The 24,906-nt window shown below is 47.0% G+C and overlaps 1 protein-coding gene across 1 annotated transcript in view; it reads left to right on the top strand.

Annotated features, from left to right (window-relative positions):
• The window catches only part of TSPAN31 (tetraspanin 31), a 106,035-nt gene that overhangs the window by 31,927 nt on the left and 49,202 nt on the right, over window positions 1-24,906 (top strand). The window contains exons 2-4 of the mRNA XM_085600810.1: window positions 17,489-17,656; window positions 22,177-22,257; window positions 24,578-24,718. Of these exons, the coding sequence (XP_085456936.1) occupies window positions 17,489-17,656; window positions 22,177-22,257; window positions 24,578-24,718 (390 nt within the window). The remainder of the gene's footprint in view (window positions 1-17,488; window positions 17,657-22,176; window positions 22,258-24,577; window positions 24,719-24,906) is intronic.

Here is a 24,906-nt window from a genome sequence, read left to right as displayed (position 1 = left end):
GAAGTCCCTAGTGACAGTCTGTGGTACTGCACCCTCGCAGCATTGCTTGCTCGCTCCCACCTCTGAGATCGCTGCATTAATTTAGTTAAAATCGGTTTTATAGGTTTCTGAAACTTATTTTTCTTCCTCAATGAAATAAATTGCATAGAACCGATTTACCATGTGGCTGTGCTCTGGGTACTGCTGATGCTGATGGGGTGGTGAACATAAGAATCTGAAATCGCTAGTTTGCAGTTTTTCTCATTTTTTGAATTGTGATAGTTTGTGCTGTTTACACCAGTGACCAGCTGGCTAAGTTGATTGGCACATATTTATTCCTGGGTTGGTGGTACCTTGTGGAAGAGGTGTGGTATCAATGGACTATTTATGTCTCTGCCTACCTTGACATGGGACTAATGATCATGGAGAAAAACTGGGGTTGGGGGGGGGGTCATCAGGCATAGCAGCTTCTAGTCATTTAATTCTTTAACCATGCCCTGAAGGGACTGACAAAAGCAGAAAGAAAACGAACCTCAAAGAGCCATGTTTACTTTCTCTCTTGATTCCACTCTAGGTACTTCCCGCAGTACCTCGGCAGCAAATAGGAGACAGTTGCACGGCAAGGCAGGGACACGGGAGACCATGGGTGCGTGACGTCACTTCACTACCCTGGAAATTGGTGATCCGGCCGACGGAAAGAGTTTCTCCTTCTCTGGAAAAGAGATTCAGTTCATTTTGCACTTTATTGCGTGTATGTGTGTTAATGACATGCAAGAAAACAGTGCATCTAGTTTTTTAGACAGCCCTGTATAGTGGAAGCTGTTATGTAAAATTCCTTGCTTGAAGGGTGCTCTTGCATGTCAAGGCCCGACCGGCGCTGCCTTTCTTCACATGCAAGGATAATTCACTCTTCATTATCAATTGAACACTAGCACTTTTCGCTGTGACTGGCAGTCTCTAGCCATGTTGAAGGGTGTAGTACCTTATGTGGACAAAATAGGTCCCAAGAGACACCTAGAGACAGCCTGTGGTACTGCATCCTTTCACTCCTTCGTGCACAGTACAACACTAAATGTTGCTGTACCCACAATAATGTGCTTCATAGCTAAAAACTTATAAGGCCCCAATGGTACTGGTGTGTTTAAAATTTCAATAACGTCTAGAGGCTTCACTGATGAGATGGCGTTTAGGGTAACACCCAGTGCCCCTGGTATTTCAAGATGTATTGTGACAATCTGCCGTTAGATTTTGTGAAGAGATTGAGGAATCCCTGTTTCTATTCATCGTTTTTCATGTGATACATCCAATTTTATATGTCCTTTAGGCCAGTGCATCGCCAAGCAAAGTTTCTTGATTTGATCCGATAATGATATTAGTTTCCATTACATTTCAGAATTGCAGAAAAAAATGCTTTATCTTTGCTTTCCTAACTGCTGAATGTGTCCATTTACAGCTATTTACATTTTGTTGTGTGAGCAAAAATTGCATCCTACAGCCTGATCTTTTTACTCCTTGTACCCCAGCAAAATTGTCACACAATTCCCTTTACTTTTCTTTCCCTGACTGAAAAGTTAGAGGGGTTTGTAAACGCCAAACCCCATGTTAAAATAAATAATAAAAAAGACCATAGCAGCAAATCACCAGAGGATCTAGCTTGACATTTGAACTGGTCTCTGAAGTCAGCAAATGTGACCAGATTAATACAGAATTTAAAGGCATCTTTGATTATTGCTTGGACTTTGTGACCCACTGTTTGAGAAATACTGCTCTAGGCATTATATTAAGGTCTGCAACATCAAGAGGCATTCATTCTTTAGGTAGAGCTGTGTGATGTCCCCATATTAGGGTGAGACCACCACGCTATCTGCAGCATTTCTATTGGATTGTCACATAGATGAAAGAGAATTAGAACTTGGACTGATCATTGGGGTATAATGAAGAGTAATTGAAGGGGGCAGGACCAGATTTTGCAACCCTTATACCTTGTAAGCAGAGGTATAAACAAGTGAAACAGAGAGGCAGGATTTGCAATTTTCAAGAGTCTGGGGAAGGTCCTCCACAATTCTAAGGCTGGTTTCTGTGCAGTTAGGCTCTGAATCTGGACTCCAAAGTGTCCAAGAGGCTATTTTATCGATCTAATTGTTTAGCTGTAACAAACATAATTTAGTGTTTTGGTGAGAAATGGGAGTCTAGTGAATGGGCCTGCATTTGTCTTTTGTGAGGAGTTGAGCATGGCCACTTTTAAGGAGCTCTACTGTTCCTGCTTAGGGGCTGCGATTTAAGATGCAGGCTGAACCTGCTCTGACCATCAGTCTGAGCCCTTCAGACCGCATCGTAATCGGCTGGTCAGATTCATTTCCGACCAACCCATTTTGATGGGGTTGGTCAAAGGGAATCTTAATCAGATTTCCAAATGGCCTCCAACGGGCTTGGAGAGCCCGTCCATCATTCGGAAAGCCTTCAGCAATTCCTCAGCCGGCTCTTTCCGGCCGAGGGATTACGATGGCAGATTCCCACAGCCTTTCTGTGCTGGCCTTTCCGACACAGAAATACTTTGGGAATCTGTCTTTGGGGGGCTCCAGCAGGGCCCCCATGGTTGCAAGGCAGCCAAATAGCAGCCTAGGGAGCATCTATGGTGCCCCCCTGTTGATCCCTGTGGCAGGGGAAAAACTGCACCTTTGCTCTTTACAGTGAGCATGAATTCTGTTCGGAATGCATGCTCCCATTGTAAAGTATAGGATTGCGACCGAACAGGGTTCGGTCGCATCCTACTTGCTGGGCTGGTACAGATGACAGGTCGTTTGGTTCCAGTTCCCAAATGATGTTGGACTGACTCCGGTCCGTCTGACATCGTAATCTGGCCCTTAGAGGGAAGCAGTTGTCTTTGGATGCTGGAATGAAATCGTCAGAATAGGAACGTTTGGTATCAAACAACTTTTATTAGGCCCCAATGTTGATGGTTTAAAACTGTTCCATTCACAGTGTAGATTTCTGGAGGTGAAAGTAGGGTGCTGAGATGATTTCCTGTGCCAGTGAAGTCTGTTTCATTTGTCAGTCCATTAGTCTTTTTGAAGCAGTATTTGGCTAATTCCTCGCATTTGGACTTTGGTACGCTGGAGTAGAGATTGTGTGTGGGGTTTTTTTTTTTTCTAAATGCGCAACAGTTTCTAAAAGACTACTGGTGGAGCCAAATCCTACATTTTACAGTGGTTTCTCTTAGCTTTTTCCAGCTTCTTTTTGTAGGGAAGTCTAATAGAGCCAGCATAACCGTGAGGCCTGGAAGAAATATTGCATGGGTATTTCCTCCACTTACACTCTGCTGCTCTTCCCACATGGCTTTGCCCATTGAATTAACTGGATTACCCATGGAAGGGTTTCCTTGAAGGTTTACGCACTCTGGATGTGAGGTCTGTTAATGTGTGGGGAGAATTATGCATTGAAGTGCCTGATGCTATTGGCATCTCTTGGAAGGCAGTGTTGACAAAAATGTTTATTCTCTTGCCATTAAAAATGCTTTGTTCTTGGGAGAAACCATCTGAAGTGTGAGGCAGTGAAGGAAATAAGGTAGCAAGTGGCCTGACCAGTCCACAGAAAGGGAGTCCAGTACTTGCACAAATTTGTTCTTGGTGAAAATGAGGTCAATGATCGAGCCATCATTAGTGCAGAGTGTGGAATGTAGGGAGAGCATATTGGGACAATTTTCAATTGGCTTGTAGCTCTTTTATAGGTCTCGCCTGACCCAGCGCTTGCGCTGGTCTGGCGAGACTTTAAGTAAGGGCTTCAAAAAATGCTACCGCCGGCTACAGCGTGCAAGTGCGTGGGCGCACGCTTGAGTAGAGGCTCCATATGGCATTCCTCATGCTCATTAAGCGCATCGCTCGCTGCATGCTTGATCGCTTTCACTTTTGTGTCACGCGACGGCCGCGCGCGCACCACTTGAGACTACCACTCCGTGGCATTAAATAGCAACAGCATCTCCTGTATTTAAAGGCTTGCAGGTACCGGTTGTGTAATTCAATGATATTATGCAATTATAAACATTGATATTATGCAATAATAAACATTTTACAATAACTATGTGCAGATCACATTCTTCTCAGAAACCAATCCCTTTGTCAAGCCATGACAACCCCCAATGTGCTAAACAGTTTAATATTACTAAAGTTAAGATTGTAATTAACTAGTGTGCATATTTACATCTCGTAATTAAATCATGCGTAACAAGACAGCTTCATAAAAGTTCAATACATCAAGCCAGTACAGGAATCCAAGTCTAATAACCTATGATACAGAGCCACCCGATTCATCTAATCAAAACCAACGTAGACCTTCATCCGATTCGGAACCTCCGTGCTTCAATGTGTGCATTGTATTAATTGTGTTTGTAATTAGCAGAGTTAACACCCAGTCTAATGTTCTGGGATGCCAGGGTGCTCTACACACGCCTACAAACCTTGAGTTGGAGTCATATTCATGTTTTCCACGAAACGCATGCCTACAGGGGTTCGAGGGTTGCTGTGGGATCCCCAACATGCTCTGCCATGCAGCATCAACTCTCTCTCTTTCACGCACACAAGCGCTCTCTCTCTCCCTCTCACACATGTATGCACGCTCTGTCTCGCACTCTCTCTTCCCCCCCCCCCTCTCTCTCTCTCTCTCTCTCACACACACACACACACACACACACACACACACACACAGGCACGCACACATGCACGCTCTTTCTCACACACACACAGGCACACATGCACACTCTCTCGCACTCACACAGGCACACATGCACACTCTCTCGCACTCACACAAGCATACTCACACATGCAGGCTCTTTCTCTCTTCCCCCTCTCTCTCACACATGCACGCTCTCGCGCTCTCTCTCTCTCTCTCTCTCTCTCACACACGCACACTCTCTTTCTCTAACACCCACGGACACATGCGTGCTCTCGCTCGCGCATGCACACTCTCTCTCCCTCACCCTCTCACACACCCACACACTCTTTCGCCCTCTCTCTCTCGCACGCGCACACACAGGCACACATGCATTCTCTCTCTTTCTTTGGTGTGTAGTGCCGAAGCACCATTGATTCCTGCTACGCACTGTAAGTCATTCATTGGTGCTTTTATTATGATACAAAGACCCCTTGCTCCCTGCCAGGCCTCCAGCACTGGTGGCATGGTGGTGGCAGTGTGCAGTGACGAAGCACTTTTGACTTGTGCTATGCACAGTAAGACATTCATTAGTGCTCACTGCTTTCAATAGGGCCATGGCTTGACAGCAAGCAGGCCTCTGCTTCCTGTCAAGTCTCCAGCAGTGGTGGTGCATCATTCATTCCAGCTGCTCAGGGCTGGTGCCTGTTAATGATTCTCCTGCAGCTGCGGAGTCAGCAGTGGGTTTGGTTGTGAAAGGCTAGGGTGGTGTGTGTGCGCGTTCCCTCACACCTTTTCCTGCTCTGCTCCACGCTTGTCCCTCGTGTGTATTACAGAGGTCTGAAAAACACAGCATTTGAAATACCTAAAACCACGAAAAGATTGCATGAGAACCGGTGCTGCGGGACCCCTTTCCTCTCATTGATTGGATATACCCGCTCTCCCTACAACTCTTTCACACACACAAGCTCTCTCTCCCTCTCTCACACACGCATGCATGCACACATGCACGCTCGCTCTCTCCCTCTCTCTCACACACACACATGCACGCTCGCTCTCTTTCTCGCACACATGCACGCTCTCTCGCACGCACACATACACACGCATACTCCATCCTCTGTAATCTTTCCTGCACCAGTACTCTCCGTGTTGCTTCTAAGCCCTGCTTTCGTTCTTTCCCTCCACCCGCCTTAAAAAAACAAAACTAAAAAAAAAAACACTTTGGCACTGCTTTATTTTTCTTTATTTACCAGTACAACTTGGATCAGTAAATAAAAAAACTTTGCACGCTGTAGGTGCCTTCATGTGTTGTGCTTTTACCTACAAAATGACACAGCTGCTGTGACTGCATAATCGCATCTTCTTTTTTTTTTAATGGGGGTTCCTCTTTATCCATGCTGCACAACATCGCTAAACAAGCAATGGCATAGCCAATAGGTCTCGCCTTTGGGACCTTATAAGTGTTTAGTTATCCAGCACAATATCCTTGGTGCAACAACATCAACTGTTGCATGGCTAAACACTTGTACGGTACAAGGTTTAGCCATGCAAAAGCTGATGTTGTTGCACCAAGGATATTGTGCTGCAAAAGTAAATACTTATAACGTCCCAAAAGCGAGATCTATTGGCTATGCCAATGCTTGTTTTGCCTAAGTTATAAGGATGGTTGAAGTTGCCAATTATTAGGTAGTCTTGTGGTTGAGGCCTATCCAATGCTAATTTGTAAAACAATAAGTGCCAGGGACCTCGTCGTGGGGCTACCGCAGCTCACACTACCCATCTTCCCTGCTAGTTCTACCAGTGACCGTACCAACACAACTACCAACAATAACACTCCTATAAGTATGACAGTTCAGACTCTTCCAGGCCCCAAAGCTATAAGAATAGCTTGGACGCAAGGTATTAATCATTTGTAATGTATTTTGAATTAAAACACAACTGTTGTGCTCCTCTCTAAATCAGACAAACGGCGCCACCATGTGGCAGACAGCCATAAGTGCCGGTGTTTGCCTTTAAGTGCCGTTGCCGAGCACCAGAAATCACCGGCACAAATTAAGAACTGCGTTGATCACTTATAAATCCCAAATAGATGATAAATGAGGCTGATGGTACAAGGAAAACCCTTGTTCGAGGGGAGGTTAATGGTGAGGCATTCAAATGTTGGTGGATACGTGAGCTTGCAGTTTAGATGTTCTTTGAAGAGGAGTGCAACTCCACCGCTGTCCGTGTTCGTCTTTGTGAAGGATAATGTAGCTTGGAGGCAGAAGAGTGTCAAAGACAGGTTGAGAATTTGGATTGAACCGGGTTACAGTGATAGCTAAACTAATCCGATCTTTTTGATGAGGAATGAAAAATAAGGCAACAAAGTTGACTGTTGCAAATCTACAATTTATTAGGCTCGGTTTAGTGATTTCAGTGGTGATGTATTGTGTTTAGCAAAGAAGGTGCTTACAGTGGTAAGGTTGTTCAGATGTTCCAATCTACTAGTTAAGTATGTGTTGTCTATTCCAAAGTGGGTAAGATTTGTTGAGCGGATGAGTGGGGAGAAATGTGTTGAGGTAGGTAACTATCAGAGATAAAGAGGAGGTTGGTAGTGGCATCTGAGACGTAAGTATTTACAGAGTTTTGAGGAGATATGGTAGAGGGGTGGTCATGAAAATGGTTAAGTGAGCAATTTGTTGTTCTTGTATGTAGTTTTTGTTGAGTAGAGTATTTACTCACACAGCACAGCATACACAGGCACGCATTGATGCCATTTTCGTATTTAATTGTGATTTTACAAATTCGCCCAGCTGAAGATTCAAGCCAAGTTCGGAATTATTTGGAAGGGAGGCAGAGTTGTGAGGGAGATAAGTGAGCAAGCGTAAGGCATGTGGTAAGCAAATGAAGGTGCCAATGCTGTAAATGTTAAGACTTCAGATGTATCAAGATGCAAAGGGAGAAAGATTTTTCATGGGGATGGGAATAATTGCTGAGGTCCCTGGTAAAGGTGGTAGTTGCCCTGGGTATGTCTGCTGGACTGTCGTCCTCCCTTTCCCCCTCATATTGTCTGTTCGAATAAGTCGAGGCATTTGAAAACCATATTCCCAGGGATTTAATGTACTTTGGGTTCCAATGTAGGCATGTGTTTTTAAATACGTAAAGGAAGGCACCACTACTAAAGCCTACTGGACCCCGACTAACTTGCTAAACTTAAACTAATTGATTCCAGTGTGTTGGAAATGCATGGAAAACCGAGGCGACGCAAAACACGTTTTCTCAGCTACAAGCTACTCAGGCCATATTTGGATAAGACCTCAAACCGCCTGAAAATCCTCTTTAAAACTTGCATTGAATTTGGCTTCCTGGGGCCCTTACGGGAATCTTTTAAACCTATTATTGTCTACATTTCTCTTAATTGAATGGAAATCGGTCAACCAAATCTCATTCCACACATGCTAGGCATAGATCGCGTACATTTGTGGCGCACACAATACCCCTATCAAACCGAAAATCCTCAAACTGTAGATCGCAACAGATTTATACAACAAATACATTCCCTGTAGTTTTTCGGTTTCTTTTCCCATCTGAACCATAAGACAGCTACCTACTTTTATATTTTTTTTATTTGCCTCGTTCATAACTTTCAGTCAACATTCCACCCTGGTGTATCCAAAGCCTCATTTGCTAGAGAAAGGAACAAGAAGAGGATTCACCTTTAACACCCTTGGATAGTGATATCCCTCTCCTTTAATTCCATTACACACTCGGTCTCCCTGTGCCTCATTGCCCAGTGAAGGTGCCAGCCGAGGTGGAAAGAGACTTAATCATAGGATTTCAAGTTGTTACTCATTGCTCGCACCAGCGCAGAAAAGGCATTCAAAATTCATGTCTCTTTTTCACTTTATCTGAGATATCCAACTTGGCCACACTTTTAATAGAAAATAACCAGTCTTAGCGACTTGGGGGAACCGAAAACACCCACCGTTTGCAAATCTCTGCGCGCCAGGATAATAACATAAAAAAAACAACTTGGCATTATTTTTATTTACTATAATTTGCGGTCCCAAAGCACCAAAAATAACTAAAAAGGCGCTTACCTTAATTTGCAGGTTCAACAAATTGGGCAAAACTATACCCACGGCCTCCCAAAAAGGTTGAATCATTGGCCATTCCACAAACATGTGCAAATTGTCCTCCTTCATGGTACCACATTTTGGGCAGGCCACATCACCTCCGGCCCCAAACTTGGACAGTCTTTGGGGGGTTCAATAAGCCCTATGAATGGTAAATAGATGGTTCCTCTTCAGGTATGCAGGTTTAACTTTTTTATACAACATAGACAGACATAGATACTTGCCAGTGGTCTTCCAAGCTGGGCTCCGACAAGCGTCTTCCCCAGAAATCCTCTGGCAAGGTTAAAACCCCATCTTCTGGGAGGGCGTGGCTAACCGAGCCCAGATGGTGGACGCACTCTAAGAGTGCTCCGGGACCCCTCCACCCGCTCGTAATCTTAGCCCACAATGAACCATCGGAGCCGGTTTCTCCCCTCCTTACCTGGCATTGTGATCTGACGGAGGGTCCGGGAGTGTGGAGACCTACAGCGGGCCCTCTGCAGCTGGGAGCCGGCCCGCCGATTGTCAAGGACAAAATGGCATAGTCTGTAACTACGTGCTCCTTCACTTGATGCAGCGCCTGGCCCCGGGAGTGGTGGGGCTCCTGGACGCTGACCCCTCCTCGGGTCCGCTGTGGCCATGGGCTCGACCTGCTGAGTGAATTCGCAGCGCGTCTCCCCTGTTGCTTCCGTGCGGCCGCTTCACTGCCTGTGGTGCCAGGCGGTCCCGGGAGGGAAAGCTGAACTGTGCCGCCTTCCGGGCCCATCGCCGCGATCCCTGGGGGCCCAGAGCTGCGCTGCGGTGCCGGGGTGGTGCCTGAAGCTACCGAGCCCGCCCGCACATTGGCATCAGCCTGCGGTGTGTCAGCTGGAGCGGCCGCCTTATTGGGCTGCGGGCCTGTGGCGTGGGTGGCCTCCTGTCTTCCTCTTGTCTCCCCCCTGCTGGTTTGCTCACAGCTTCTGGTGCCCGGCCCTCCGGCGGCGCAGGAAGACCCCGGGAGGGGAAAAGGGCGTTGCTGCCTTTGGGGGCGCTCCGGCGTGCTCTCAGGGGGTCCGAAGATATGGTGTGATGGACAGCGGCGGGGGTGATGCCTGGAGCCCTCTGGCCTGCCTGTGCTTGTACCCACTTGTGTCCTGACTGAGGGTGCTGCCGCCATATCTGGCTTCAGTGATCGTTTGCGGGCCTTGGGGCATGGAGAGGAGCTGCTGGCGCCTGAAGAGCTGGGTGAGTCCCGCACTGAAACAGTTGGGTCCTGGCGGCGGTGGGGTCATGGGACGGTTGAAGTGGGGTCTTCCCGCGTGCGCAGGCTGCAACCGTTGGTGGGGGGGGGGGAGGTGGCCCTGGGTGGTCCCCCTCGTTGCCCGGCTTGACTGACTCTCCCGCCCAGAGGGTACGCTGCTGGACTTTGAGTTGGCGGGACCCTGACTTCGCACCCGTGGGTGCGGGCGGACCCGGGACCCCTTATCGGCCGCAGAACCGAGCGGCAGGTGCCTGAGGTGGATCCTCTGCCGTCCTGGTGCATACGGCTGGGCTGTTCTTGTCCTCGAGCCTGTGTTGGCGTGGGCATTATTGGGGGGGTCTTCCCTGGCCCACTGCTGCGCCCTGATTTCTTTCTCTTCCCTTCAGCCCCCCCAGGACACATTATCACCCTGTTGGGGTTATCAGCTGCTTGCCCCGGGTGGTGCCTGTCCAACTGTCTGGGAAAGGCTTGTTGGTTCACAATTGCAGCGCTGAATGGAGAGGGTCTCCTCCCCCCCCCCCCCCCCCCTAAGCGCAGTCCCACGTGCGGAGATCTGGACCTGATGGTGCGTCTGCACTGATTGTTCCACCTGCTTGTCTTCGGGCCACCCACAGAGGTGCGTGGGTTGCCCACTGTGGGACTTACCTGCAGGGGGCCCGGTGCTCGGGCTCTCAGAGATGCTATCATGGGCAGAACGGACAGGTCATCGAAGGCTCATGCCACCCAAACCAAAATGGACCGTTTCACCACCTTGGAGGCGGGCGCTACTGGGGGGGCAGCGGAGCAGGAGCCTCCGCCCTCAGCTGAGTTATCTACCACCCTGCAAGCCATTCATGCTTCGCAAAACTCAGTGGGGAAGATCGCGGCGGTGCGTGTGGACGTGACTCTTATCGGCAAGACCTTCGCAACACCAACGCCTGGATCAAGGAAACCGAATCCCGTATCTCCACTGTTGAAGATGACATCCAGTAACTCAAGGGGCAGGTTGCCCGTCTTCAATCTCACGCTCAGGAGCTGCACCGCCGGGCAGAAGACGCAGATAATAGGTCCCGGCGCAACAACCGTCGCCTGGTGGGTTTCCCTGAGGGGGCGGAGCAGGGCCGCATGGCGGACTTCCTGGAGAAATGGCTCAGATCATGGGTCCCTGAGGGTTCGCTCTCCACCTGGTTCGTGATTGAGTGTGCCCATTGGTCCCTGTCTCCGAAGCCTCCCATGGGTGGCCCCCCCCCCCCAACCTATCATAATGCGGGTCCTTAACTTCAATGACCGGGACGTCATCCTGTCGGAAGCCGGCAAACAGCAAAGGCTCTTGTACGAAAATCGCACCATCATGATTTTCCCGGATTATACCCGCGAGGTTCAGGGCCAGCGCTGTTTCTTTGATGTGAAACAAAAGCTGAGGGCACTCAATATTCAATATAGTCTTCTCTTCCCGGCTCGCCTGCGAGTGGTGTTTGCCAATAAGACCTTGTTCTTCGATAGTCCAGCTGAGGCCTGGCCGACGAAGGAATGCCGTTGCACACTGATGATCGAGCCCTGCGACAGGAGGGGGCCGGGGGTGGTCTGGCTCACCTCCTGCTCTTCAGCCCCAACGAAACCGCTCCCGCAGGCGCCGTGGACGGAGACGGACGCTTTCAGACTCCCCACCCAGCCACCCCCTTCAACCGACACTACTCTCTGATGCACCATCACCTGGGAGACGCTCTGGGTCATCTGACCATTTGGCTCCTGGGGGCGCTTCGCCCCGTCCTTCCTTGCAGGTTTCCCCAGACACAGACCTCTCATGTAGCCCAATGCTTCTGAAAGACCCTGTTTGAACTAGTCTTTACCTGCTGGGCCTGGCTCCGCAGCTGGAGGGCATATCTAGTCTAATCTTATTCCTTTCTTTCTGATGGTTCGTTAAAGCACATCCTGAAACTAGGAGGGGTCCTCCACGCTTTCCCATTACTAAGCGTTTTAGTTTGGGCGTTCACTCTTAGATTTGTTGTTGGGGCGTCAGATGCTTCTGTTCCTGTTCCTGGGGTGGGGGTGGGTGTGGGAGGGGCGGGACTCACCAGCATTCATGCAGCACCTTGACATACACCCGACGCGACAGACAGACTGGATCTCCCCCTTCCGGCTTGTAGTTCCATTGGCAACACAAGTACCATGTTTGACACGCCATTAATAAATGCCCCCCTGCGTATCATGTCTTGGAATGTTAATGGGCTCCTGGATCGCCTTAAACGTATGGCTGTCAAGTACGCGCAGCGCTCAGGGGTGGACATTTTACTTCTACAAGAAACCCACCTGCTGGGTAATCGCTGCCCCTTCCTAACGCGCTACGGCTATGACAGAGTGTGGCACTCTGAGTTTACCAGGGGTTCCCGGGGGGTGGCAATCCTAGTAAAATGCTCCCTCCCTCTGGTGACTGTTCAAACGACCCTTGACGCTCGGGGCACCTTCGTGGCCATTAGTGGCACAATCAATGGCAACCCGCTCAACCTGGTGTCCCTTTATTCTCCCCCCTCGATGCTGACTATGACTTTAGCTAAATCTATTGAGCTCTTGGCGTCACTGCCCCCCGGCCCGACATTCCTTGGGGGCGACTTTAACGCGGTCTCGTCACTGGACCTCGACACGACAGGCCCGCCATCCCCAGGTAGAATTGCACAGGCCAAGCAGCTGCGGTTTTGGTCTGCCTCACTAGGTTTGTGCGATGCCTAGCGACTGTGGCATCCCCACGCTAGACAATTTACACACACCTCAGCGGCACAGCATACACAGGCACGCATTGATGCCATTTTCGTTCCATCTACGGACTGTCTTCTGATTCAGGACGTCTCGCTTCTTCTGCAAGGTATCTCTGACCTCTCGCCAGTGCTGATTCGTGCAGGGCCCCCTCCCGCCTCTGTCCGACAAACATGGAAGTTAAATTCCTGGTTTCTTCATGACAAAGTATTTAGGAAGGTGGTGGGGGTGGAGCTCAAACAGTATTTTCTCTCCAATGAGGGCTCTGTGCCCTCTCCGGGCCCTCTGTGAGAGGCGGGCAAGGCCACGATTAGGGGGGTCGCTAAGGGCCACCTCAAGCTCCAGCGACAAGCCCAGCTGGAACAGATTACCTCGCGAGAGGTGCAGGCCCTGCGCCTCGAACGTACCTCGGCCCAGTCCCCAGATGCTTCCGACACGAGACTTCTGACCCGGCTCCGGCTGGAGATCAAACAGCTGTCGCTGGATGCGACTAAACTCCTTTGGCGCTCCTCCGTGGCCAGGGTATATGGCTGGGGCGACAAGAATGGCGCACTCCTTCACCGCCTGGCAACGTATCCAAGAGCAAACCGTATAATCCCTGAGATAGTGACACCGGATGGGTCACAGTGCCGTGCTTCATTGGAAATGGCGCAGACCTTTGCTGCCTACTACCGCAGGCTATATGAGGCCCGGGCTCCGACCCTCTCCCTTACGGATCTGACGGACGGAGAGGGTGGCCGCCTCCCGAAGATAGATGCCGCCGTCCAAGCCGACCTGGACCGTCCCATTTCCCATGAGGAAATTGGAGATCTTATCGCTCTCGTTTCTTCTGGCAAAGCTCCGGGCCCTGACGGCCTTCCTCAGGAATATTACACCCACTATCAAGATGTTCTCATCCCTCATCTAGAAGTGTTGTTTCGCGAAGCCGTGGAGAAGGGTTCCTTTCCTCAAGAAACTGATATAGCCACCATTGTGGTCCTTCTGAAATCCCAGCCCCCTTCGCCGCAGTGTGCGGACTACCGCCCCATCTCCCTCATCAACACTGAGGTCAAACTGTTCACCACCCTCCTTGCCCAGCGACTCGAGCCCATCTGTCTGCGTTGGTTCACCCTGACCAATGTGGGTTTATGCCCTCCCGCGGCACCCGACACTGTCTCCGTAGACTGCACTCCTCCTTGGCCCATCGACACCACCTCACTCGTTACCTCGCGCTTCTCCTGGTGGACTTCGAGAAGGCCTTCGACTCGGTGGACTGGGGCTTCCTTCAAGATGTTCTCGACATGATGGGACTTGGCCCACGCTTTCGGGCCATGGTCAAGGTTCTGTATGCCCTCCCGAGCGCTCTCGTCCTCGTCAACGGGGTCCTGTCGGAGCCCTTCTCGGTCTGCAGGGGAACGAGGCAGGGTTGTCCCCTTTTCCCCCCCCACCCCCCCCACCCCCTGCTTTTTGCTTTAGTGATGGAGCCTTTGGCGTCCTTGATGCGGTCTTGCGACCGGATGCGGGGATAGGAATGGCCCAGCGTTGAGCCGGATAAAATCGCCCTTTACGCGGATGATGATATCATCTACTTGGCAGATCCTGCCCGGTCGGGTGCCCATTGTCTTCGTATCTTGCAGTCCTTCGAGCAGGCCTCCGTCCTATGTTTGAATTCCAGTAAATAGGTCCTGGTTCCCTTGCACCCCTCTCAGGAATGCTTTGACTGGTAGTCCGACATACCTTTGCGCCGCCAATCATTCAAATATTTGGGGATCTGGGTGACCCTGCTGCCTGTACTCAGCTGGGCCCTCAATTTCACTCCTCTGGTGAAGCGAGCCAAGGCGGATCTCCAGCGGTGGCAGTCGTTGCCCCTCAATCCCATGGGGAGGGTGGCTCTTTTCAAAATGATGGTGCTCCCCCGCTTCCTTTATATGCTTCAGAATACCCCTATGTGTTTTCCTAGGGCCTGGTTCCGTACACTTGATGGCTTAACCAGCAAGTTCCTATGGGGGAAAGGTAGGTCCAGATTAGCGCTCAGTACCTGCAGGATCCCCTCGTTTGACGGGGTTTGGGGATGACTCACCTCTACCTCTATTTGGCCACGCGACTCCTCTCCATACACGACTGGTTCAATGGGGGGTGGTCTGACCTGGCCTACAGGCTTGAGCTGGGGGAGCTGGGCCTCGACAGAATACATTCCTTTCTCTACGGGACCCCGTTTCCATCCCGTCTTCTGGAGGTGACGCGCTCTGTGTTACTGACCTGGCGGGCTGCATTGTGACCTGCTGTATGCCCCTGTGGTGCGGGACCTGGCTCAGGCAGGTGTCCGGGCTTCGGGGCCTCGAGTCCTGGGACCTCATAGGCATCACACAGCTTGGGGACGTTTGGGTGGGGGACCATATGCGCTCCTTTGAAGATCTCCAAGCCAGGTACTCGCTGCATCACTCAATTCTTTCGCTACCTCCAGCTGTGGCATGCCATCCACTCACACCTAGCGACAGGCACACGATTGCCTGACCCTAGCCCACCTGAAGCACAGATTATGTTCGGGGACCTGGGGAAGGGTGGCATTTCTCGTATTTACCGCACACTGATTAACAACACCCCGACTTCCTTGGACCGACTGCGGACACAATGGGAGGACTGGGTGGGCCCCCTTGAAGAGGACTGGGGAGATGCCCTTATGGCCCCTAGAACGGTCACCGCCTCTGCTAGGCTGTGCTTAGTGCAACTCTACTATCTACATGCTGCATATCTCACCCCCTGTACGTCTTCATCGCGCGGGGCTTAGTCCGTCCTCAGCCTGTACCAGGTGTGGCCGTGATCCCTCTGACTTCCTACACATGGTGTGGGCCTGTCCCCTCCTGGCGGGATTCTGGAGGGGCATCGAGGATGAGCTCTCTGAGGTTCTTGGGCGGGGGGGTTCCACATGACCCTAAGCACACGATCTTGGGCGTCGCTGATGGGTTGGATGGGTCGCGAAATGAAAAACTGTTTTTCAATACAGCCATGGTGGTAGCTAAAAGGGACATTGCAGCCTCATGGAAGTGTCCTGATCCCCCTACCGTGGGGCATTTGCGGAGTGGGGTGGACTGGTGTGCCACACAGGAGAAAGTTATGTATGCAGCACGTGGTTGCCCCAAGAGATACCGTAGAGTTTGGGGGAAGTGGTTCGGGGGAGAGGTCTAATCATGAGGGGCTTTTTTGGTTCCATCGTATCTTTGCTTCGTTAATGTCTGTATGCTGGGTGGTGGGATTCTGTGACTGTAACTCTCGATCATTGAAATATGGTGTGATTTGGCTGGGGCATTCCTTCTGTAAAATGAATAAAAATGTGTTTATCTAAAAAAAAAAAAATCTGCCATCTCTATCCTCAGCCTATACCATAGCAAGATTAGTATGATCCCCCGACATCGGCTTCTCCTCAAACTCATTTGATTCTCCTATTTTTATGTCTGGGTCTTGATACCAACTCTGAACCTGGAGAAACTTAAATCTTGAGAGCCTTACCTTTTTTAAGAAGGAGTGGTTTCTCAAAATGCAAAGTCTGATTTAGCTCTTTTATATGGGCATCTAAAGGCCCAAGAATAGTTTGGAAGAAATTAAGAAGGAGGTTGGCGAAAGGATGGCTTGCGCTACCAGATCTGCTATTTTATTCATGGGCATTTCTATTAAAAAATGTTAGAATGCTGTTGGACAGACCCACAAATTCTGATATTGGAAAAATATTTGAGGCAATGCTGCAGAAAGAGAATGGGGCAGACTTTGGTTTTATGTATAAGTTTGCAGATCCAAAATACTTTAAAAAGGTTAGGTTGAAGACTTTAAGGGGCATGGCCGAGGCTTGGTACAAAATCAGGAAGACTGTAAAACTGGAATATTTTAGTCAGCTCCCCCCCCCCCCATTCCATCTGGGAGGCGACAGGTTCTCCAGAAAGGACTAAGGATGTGACGACAATTCCAGTAAAAGGTTGGAATATTAAGGTGGGAACAATTATTCAATGAAGGTCATCTAATTACTTGGGATCGGTGTATGCAGGTAGTGGGGCACAGCCCAAGGTTCTTGTATAAATGTACACTTCCTTATTATTCTTTTGTTTTATTGCCATGGTGTATTATAGCTAACTATGCTCTAAGATGCTATGTATCTATTTTCTAACGATGATACTTACCACTGTGCTATTGTACCTTGTCTTTCTCCTCTACATGCCTATCTTTACATACGGTTTTAAAAATATTCTTCATTTAAAAACGTATTGGGAAAAAAATGTATCTACTCGAATGTGTGCAACATGCACGTTAAAGTCTTGCATCCCGGTGCGGTTTACTTATCCTTTAAGCCTTCCATAGATTTGGATGCACAATTTATTGAAAGCAACCTGTAAAAAAGTTATTTACTGTCTATTGGCATTTTCTATAGTGTTTTACTACTATTAAGCCATTGTATCACTAGACTGCTATGTAACACTCAATATAAACAGCAAATCACGTCTAAGGGCAAACTGCGTGAAATTCAGAAAGTTTTTAAAATCTGTCGTGCTCCTCCTGTTAAGCTGGGTGGTCCACATGCATGAAAGTTATTTTCTTTATGCTCGAAACTTTAACTCACTCTGATGTGAGGTCAGGCTGTCTACGTGCCTCACAGTATCGCCTTGCAAGAGTTTGAAGTTTCAGTTTTTATTTGATTATTCAAATTACAAGGCGACTAAAGGTCAGGCCAGGACTGGACAAAGATGGTCCTCGATTGAGGCCTTTTAGGAACTTGGTCTAGTGGCTGTCGCAAGTACACGCCTTCCTAACTTCTATCCTTTTTTGCCATTTGCAGCTGGTGGGCCTCTTGCTGATCGGAGTGGCGGCCTGGGGCAAGGGCTTCGGCATAGTCTCAAGCATCACCATAATCGGCGGTGTCATCGCTATTGGTGTCTTCTTGCTCCTCATCGCCATTGTGGGGCTCATCGGAGCCGCCAACCACCACCAAGTCATGCTTTTCATGGTATCCTTTACAGTTTAACCGTAGTGCTCTGAATCTCTTGTTGGGTGACATGCCTGGAATTAAAACAGAGTTGATGGGTACAGGCTTTCAATAGCTGAATTTGTAAGAAACTGTTTTCTTTGTCATAGGATAGCTCAGTGGTTAAAGTTCCTGCTGCAGAAATGGTCGAATAACACATTTTTGTTAGTCACAGGTTCCAGTCCATGCATGGTTGACTGCTTTTCGTTTTTAATGAGATTCTATTTGGTAATACCACCATTCATTAATTAGGCGTTGGATAGCAGTGTGCACTTCATTAATTACCTGTATTATTTACAATTGATGAAGTTTAATTTGACTGCCAACATTGCAGGAAAATGTAGCTCCTAAAGGGATGCATACCATTTTCTTTACCTTTGACCCACAAGCACGAAGACAAGATGTGTACATTCATGCGAATTCAGGTGCCAAGCTGATCTACTAAATACATTTAAGGTGGGGCGGGGGGGGTATATATATATTTTTTTATTAAACTAAATGAGTAAAGTGGCTCTGTGTGATAACAAACCTATAAGGTGCAATCCACAGGTCATAGTTTAGACTGCTGACCGGTCAACATTTCATAGTTCAACGCTTGATTAGATGATTCTTATAAAGTTGGGTAATAACTCTCATTCTTAAACTCTACGAGGTTGCACGATCAGTGACACTCCATACTTGGGGTATCTTTGTCTAATCCTCTTAAAGCAGCTGGACCGTGTGACTGAGCAGGGGAAATTGGTTGTTCCCCAGAAAGGCAACCACATTGAAAGGACGTGCTTAGCCCATGGTGCCTTGTCTATGCGTCCTGTAGTGTGAGGTTGAAAGATGAGGCCTTCAAGAATTTACTGCAGTCTTGTGTCCGGATCACAAGCCCAAAGAGGACATCTGGAACAGGGCTTGGCACGCAGAGCAGAGACCAGCCAATACTAAACATAGCACACTTTCTAATTCCGGTGTTGTGGCTCATATAGGAGGCATTATAAGGCTATTGGAGATCTTGTTAAACTATCTGTTAATAGAACATACATGTAGGTGCAGGTAGAATAGTAGTGTACAAAGAGTGTTGCACATTCACATTGCAAACTAGAGCATGAAAATCAAAGATTTTTTAATCTGCCTTATTGCAGTATGAATAGCCAGGTACTTTTATCAACTCTTTGTGTAGTTTGCAAAAATGCAATACGTTGCACTATTCCATGTAGTTGGAAGTTAAGTGACAGATATGATCATCCTCCACGAAAAACCGGTGTAGGCTATGTTTGGCTGCACAATTGTCGATTCTATTGGATTCCAAAGCATGGGCGCACACCGTTCTGCCTGTCAGTCTTGTGCTGATTTAAGATAATTTTGCGATGTGCACTGGGATGTGTCCTGCCAGTCATCTGTCACAGTGCATCTCTTGTTAAATATAGCAAGGCTGGTACTAAGAGGTGTTTGAGATTAGAGGCAGAGAAGCCAAGAATGAAATGCGTCTGTAGACAGCCAGCTATGGTAGTAACTTGTCTCAGCTCGTTTGGAACAAAGAAAGCCCATCTGACTACCTCAAGCGGTTATTCATCAATAGAGTCCTTCAGCTGTACCCTCAACATGTTGCGATGGCCCACAAATGGATGTCCCCTGCTTCCTATTCTCAGTGCACTGTTGCATTTTCACTTTCTGTGCACTTCTCCCTCATTGCAGCACTCCCACGCCCTTAGCAGCAGTTGGACTTCTAAAACTCGACTTTTTCTAGAAAATTATTTGAAAGTCTGAACTTTCATGATCCTCCTTTTTGTGAATTTTGTCATGTCTATTCAGTAGTGTGTGGAATACGCCTGCGTTGGAGTCTACAGTAGACAGAAAGACACTTCATTGAGTTTGTACCTCAATTTTAATGTATTTGTACATGTGTTTTTAACTGTATAGCATTATTGTACCGTAATAACCCGTTACTCTTCGTATGTATGTGTGTGTGTGTATATATATATATATATTCACTGAAAAAACCATAGGTTTCACACATGTTATAGTTAGCGGAAATTTTACAGATAAAAAACCAATGAAATTCCCCCGTTATAGTTAGTGCAGGCAACTATAACTCACGCGACCGCAATCCTCTGCTGATGCTAATACTGTATTTAGACACTTATTTGCCCATGTCTTCTTCCATACATTTTTAGCTATACATATATTACAAATATTTTTTTTTCATAAAGACACATATGTCATCAGCAGAAGATTGCGGTCGCGTGAGTTATAGTTGCCTGCACTAACTATAACGGGGGAATTTCATTGGTTTTTTATCTGTAAAATTTCCGCTAACTATAACATGTGTGAAACCTATGGTTTTTTCAGTGAATTTGCAAGGTTTTTTAAATGCTAATTCCTAACTATAACGTGTGTGAAACCTATGGTTTTTACAGTGAATTTGTACGGTTTTTTAAATGCTAAGTTACTTTACGCCATTCGTGGCGTGCGCGCCCACTTAACGCAGTTCGTTCCGTGCGCGCACAGTGAGCACGCGGTGCGCGATAACGTGTGTGAAACCTATGGTTTTTTCAGTGAATTTGTACGGTTTTTTAAATGCTAAGTTACTTTACGCCATTCGTGGCGTGCGCGCCCAGTTAACGCAGTTCGTTCCGTGCGCGCACGGTGCGCTTCGCGCACCGCGCGCCCACTTTACGCAGTTACTGCCGTGCACGCACGGTGGTCACGTGGTGCGCTGCGCGCACCGCGTGCCCACGTTATGCGGGATGGGCCATGTACGCACATGGGGGACATATGATGCGCATCTTTGTGAAATGTATTCTTTGTTAATTTCATAGCTGTTATATGCAATGCACAAATGGTGCCCTTCGGGCACCATTTGCACACGGGGTGTGGAGAATGTGGTTATTTATTTATTTTTTTAATTTTTAACGTACGCGTACGGTAAGCGTAATCGGCTATTTTTCGAAAAAAAAAAATTTTTTTTTTTGGGCTTGGGGGTTGTTTGGGGACCCCTATATCGATGCTGGGTGGTTAAGATCTCAAGAAACTGCCTCTTTAGACATTTTTTGGCTTCGTTTTTGCTGCCCAACTCAGAGAGCGAGAGAGAAAATGGCGGCCGCCGCTTCCTGGTTTCGACCGATTCGAATGTTTACTAAGATCTAAGAGCCAATCAAAATCGCGCTCGCGCACGCGTACGGTAAGCGCACCGTAAGCTGCCACAGATATATATATTGATTTAAAGGCTATTTTCTCAGAATCTACTGAACAGATTTACACCAAACCTACAAAAGGCACTTCCTTGACCTGAGGACTACCTCTCTGCCAAATTTCAAGTAATTCTGTTCAGCCGTTCGGGCTGTAGCTGTGTCTAAAGGTCCTATGGAAAAATGCATGGGAAAAACGCGTTTTGGGACCCCCCTTTTATCTCAGCCCCCGCTTGACGAATCCCCCCGAGACTTTCAGGGTAGGAGCGGAGCGTAGCGCCCCACCTATTTTGAAAAATTTGCGGGGATTCGTCGACCGGCGCCAAAGTTATTCAAAATAGAATGTTGCGGATTTCCTATGGAAACAGGGTCCTAACTATAACTACCTACTGGCAACCGCCAGTAGGTAATATATATATATATATATATATATATATATATATATATATATATATATATATATATATATATATATATATATATATCTATTTTTTTTTTTTTAACGTTACCGTGCGTTTTGATGATTTTTTTTATTTTTGGGTTTTTATTTTCCTTCAGGTTTCTCAACAATAAAACAAATAATCATTCATGCTACTTAACCTAGAAATATATGTATCCAACATCCACTCTAGGCTCTGTGATATAAATAAATGATTGCAGGACCATTTAACCCCTTCGGTGCTCATGACGGAACGGTTCCGTCATGAGCCACGGTTGAGCTGTGCTCATGACGGAACCGTTCCGTCATGACCACGCCCGCGCAGGAAAAGATCAGCACAGCAGGGGAATCCGTCCAGCATGGAAGGGGTTAAGATCTGTGTAAGTTTGTGTTTTGTGTAGAAGGTACAGATTAGAAATATAGTGGTCTTTATAAACAGATGACAGATGTTGAAATTGGAGAAGAAATTCTTGGGGAATTAGGCAGGAAGAAAACCAAGCAAAATACACGATTCACAGTGGTAACTTTAATCTCTGCCACTGTTGGTGATCGTGTTGTTGGCAGCTGTTTAAACTTCCTATACACTGTACAGTTGGCACGTCATTCTATTTAAAAACTAGGCAGTTATCGCCCTGTTTTAATTTATTTTCATGGCAGTCTTCCAAGGAAAACTTGCTGCTGAGATATCTACCTAATCTTCAGAACGCTTTCAGAAGTGCAAATGTATGCCCAAGATCCCAAAATCATGCAGGCAAGCCATGATGTTAAGTCTTGAATGTACAGCTCATATAAGTTGTATGTGGTTAGTGTTTAAGTAGTCTCTTTTGGCATGCTGAGGCAATTTGTTACTTCTGGTGCTTTCCTTAACTTGCTGTTTTTCTCCACAGTATATGGTGGTTTTGTTCCTAGTCTTTATTTTCCAGTTTGGTGTCTCATGCTCTTGCTTGGCACTAAATCAAAGTCAGCAGGTAAGTCTGTTTTAACTGACAAACTTCAACTACATAGCTGAAATTCTGGTGCGGGGCAGAATTCCAAACCTTTTTGTCCAAAGTTGTTGGATCAACGCTTTCTACGCTCTCTTATGATTGCTGTTGCATGGCATTTCAAAACAAAGTTGCTGGTGTTACATGTGTGGTCATTGCCATGATCTGGCCCATGTTTTCTTTTCCTTATTGCTTTAATTTTTGCTAACCCAGTGGACTATTTATTCAATAATTTATACAGAGCTTAATACCCCTAACAGGGTAACAAATCCACTCCTATTTCCATTGGACCAACTCCTTTGGGCTGAAGGTGGGCAGGGGAAATGTGGTGCATTCACCACTCTCAATACCTCAGTTTTAGAAGTGAGGACTGAAGATCGAAAGTGTTTCCAAATTTGTATGCAATTTGGGTGCCATCCTCATAATGGTGGACCTTGAAGAATGTATTGAGCTCCTATAAAAAGGGACATGTACATGGTACAGGGGATTTGAGTCCATTGTAGCCTTGCAGAACTCCAGATTTCACTGAAAGAGGTGAAGCAAAAAAAGGCGTTGGTAAGATAAAGGATCTGCTTGTGTCGCTGGAGGCCAACTACTACAAGATATCCCTGTTGAGCCAACCCTTTAGAGCAGGGGTCTCCAACCTGTTCTGTAGTGAGATCTACTTTTGCTCAAGGAAAGTCTTCCCGAGCCACTAGCAAATTATATAACCGTAAAATAATGACCACCCTAAGCAGGGTTATCAGTGAACAACTAAGTATTCCAGGTGCGGTTACCAACGTTAATGCCGGGAAAAAGTTAATCAATACTAAATAGCCCCCCCCTGATTTGTGAAGTAGCATTCAAATAGTCAGATGCCCTGTGGCACCAAGGATATAACCACAACAGTAGGTCTCCCCAGCTCTGCTTGAATTATCATTCATCAGTACACATGTTTATGTCCAATGCCACGTTCTGTGGGCAAACAAATTCAGTTTTCCAGAAGAAACCCAATTTATTTAAAAACAAACTCCCTTTAAAATATCAGTTTTCATTTTTAGGAAATGCACAGTCCCAAAACATCAGCGTGTCATTGTCATCAAGTCTTCCCATGCCACATATAGACAGACTACTTTGAATGCCCAGGTATTAGTCATATGCCAAGACGAAGCGGTTTGAGTACTGATGTATGGGCCCGATGTTCAAGCTGCTCCAGAGATACCTTGGAGCAGCAAAGGTCTTTGGGTGTTGAGGAGTAGTACTATTTTGATTGAAGCGCTGTGTTCTAAGTGGACTGCTGGATCCACGTCAAACCTGCAACATACAATCGCATAATTTCCAAATGCACACTGACACATTTTATATGTGGAAGAAACCAATTGGTATTTTGTTGGGAAAAAGGAGATGGTATCTTCCTTGGGCTTGAGGCCACCCCTTCCCAAGACTCTGTTCTTTTAAGGCACTGTCATGTTTTTCGATACATTTAATTGCAGGTGTCCTCGGCAAGCCCCTACCCTTCCTTAAATTGTGGACTGCTTGTTTCTACATCACCAGGTGTTTTTAAAGCACTATCCTGCTGTCTTCTAACCTTAATATGAACCCACATATCAAGAGTTCTGTGAGGCTACCAGTGTGATTAGTAGAATGTTAACCTCCATAGTGAAATAAAAAAATCTTATGTTCCTTCTTAAAATGCAGTCTCATGGTGGGCAGAGTTGCTGGGACGAAATGCTTGACTAGTTTTCATGCCCTTTTACTCAGCTAGGAACACTAGAAAAATTCGGAAGGAATCTATGCCAAAATCTATCCCAGGGCTGTTAGACAGGCCAAGTTGATAATTGTTTTGCACTGACATTTTATTTGTGTTTTGGTCGTCTTGAGTCCACCGTTTGGTGAACCTGATTTTTATGATACTTAAGTTGTAGACTCCATCCTGCAATGCTGTCTAATTTAGAGAGTAGATGCTTACAGTTGTGAGACGTCAGCCAAGTAGGCCCACAACATGTTCACAGCACTAAGGATTAAAATTCAAAATACATTTCACACAATATTTTTGTGTTGGTTATCCTCTTTTAAGGAGAACTGTATTAGTCATGTGTTCGGGGCATGCGTGCTGTAGATGCGTATTAGCTATGTTTTGAAACATGTTGCTGGGCCAGTAGACTCTACAGAAAATTCTGACACAAATTACCTATATATATATATATATATATATATATATATATATATATATATACAACTCCTTGGACTACCTTCTCATTGCATGTGTTCATGGGAAAGGGACAGTTTGTTATTTATGGTATTTTTATTATTTTATTCAAAACAGGAACAGCTCCTCAATGCAACGTGGGCAAAGATGAGTAACAATACCAAAATTGAACTGGAGAATACACTAAACTGCTGTGGTCTGGTGAACGACTCAAACCATACAGAGCAGTTCCAGAAGGATTTTGTTTCCTGCACTGCGGTGAGTAAAACGAAATGCATGGCATAGTGTAGATCTCTTGTAGATGATAGGGAGGAGGTGACCAGGACTGGCTTCCTTTAAGAATATCAAGGTTCTGAGCTATGGCGATTAGGTAGTAGGCGGTGACTTTAGCAATGTATTTGAAATGGAGAGAGAAATGTGTACATAACCATTTAAATGCCAAAGCA

This window comes from Triturus cristatus, chromosome 4_2 (assembly GCF_964204655.1).
Source record: "Triturus cristatus chromosome 4_2, aTriCri1.1, whole genome shotgun sequence".
In the NCBI taxonomy this organism is placed as follows: Eukaryota; Metazoa; Chordata; class Amphibia; order Caudata; family Salamandridae; genus Triturus; species Triturus cristatus.
Note: the sequence above shows the minus strand (reverse complement) of the source record. Positions and strands in the feature narration are given on the sequence as shown.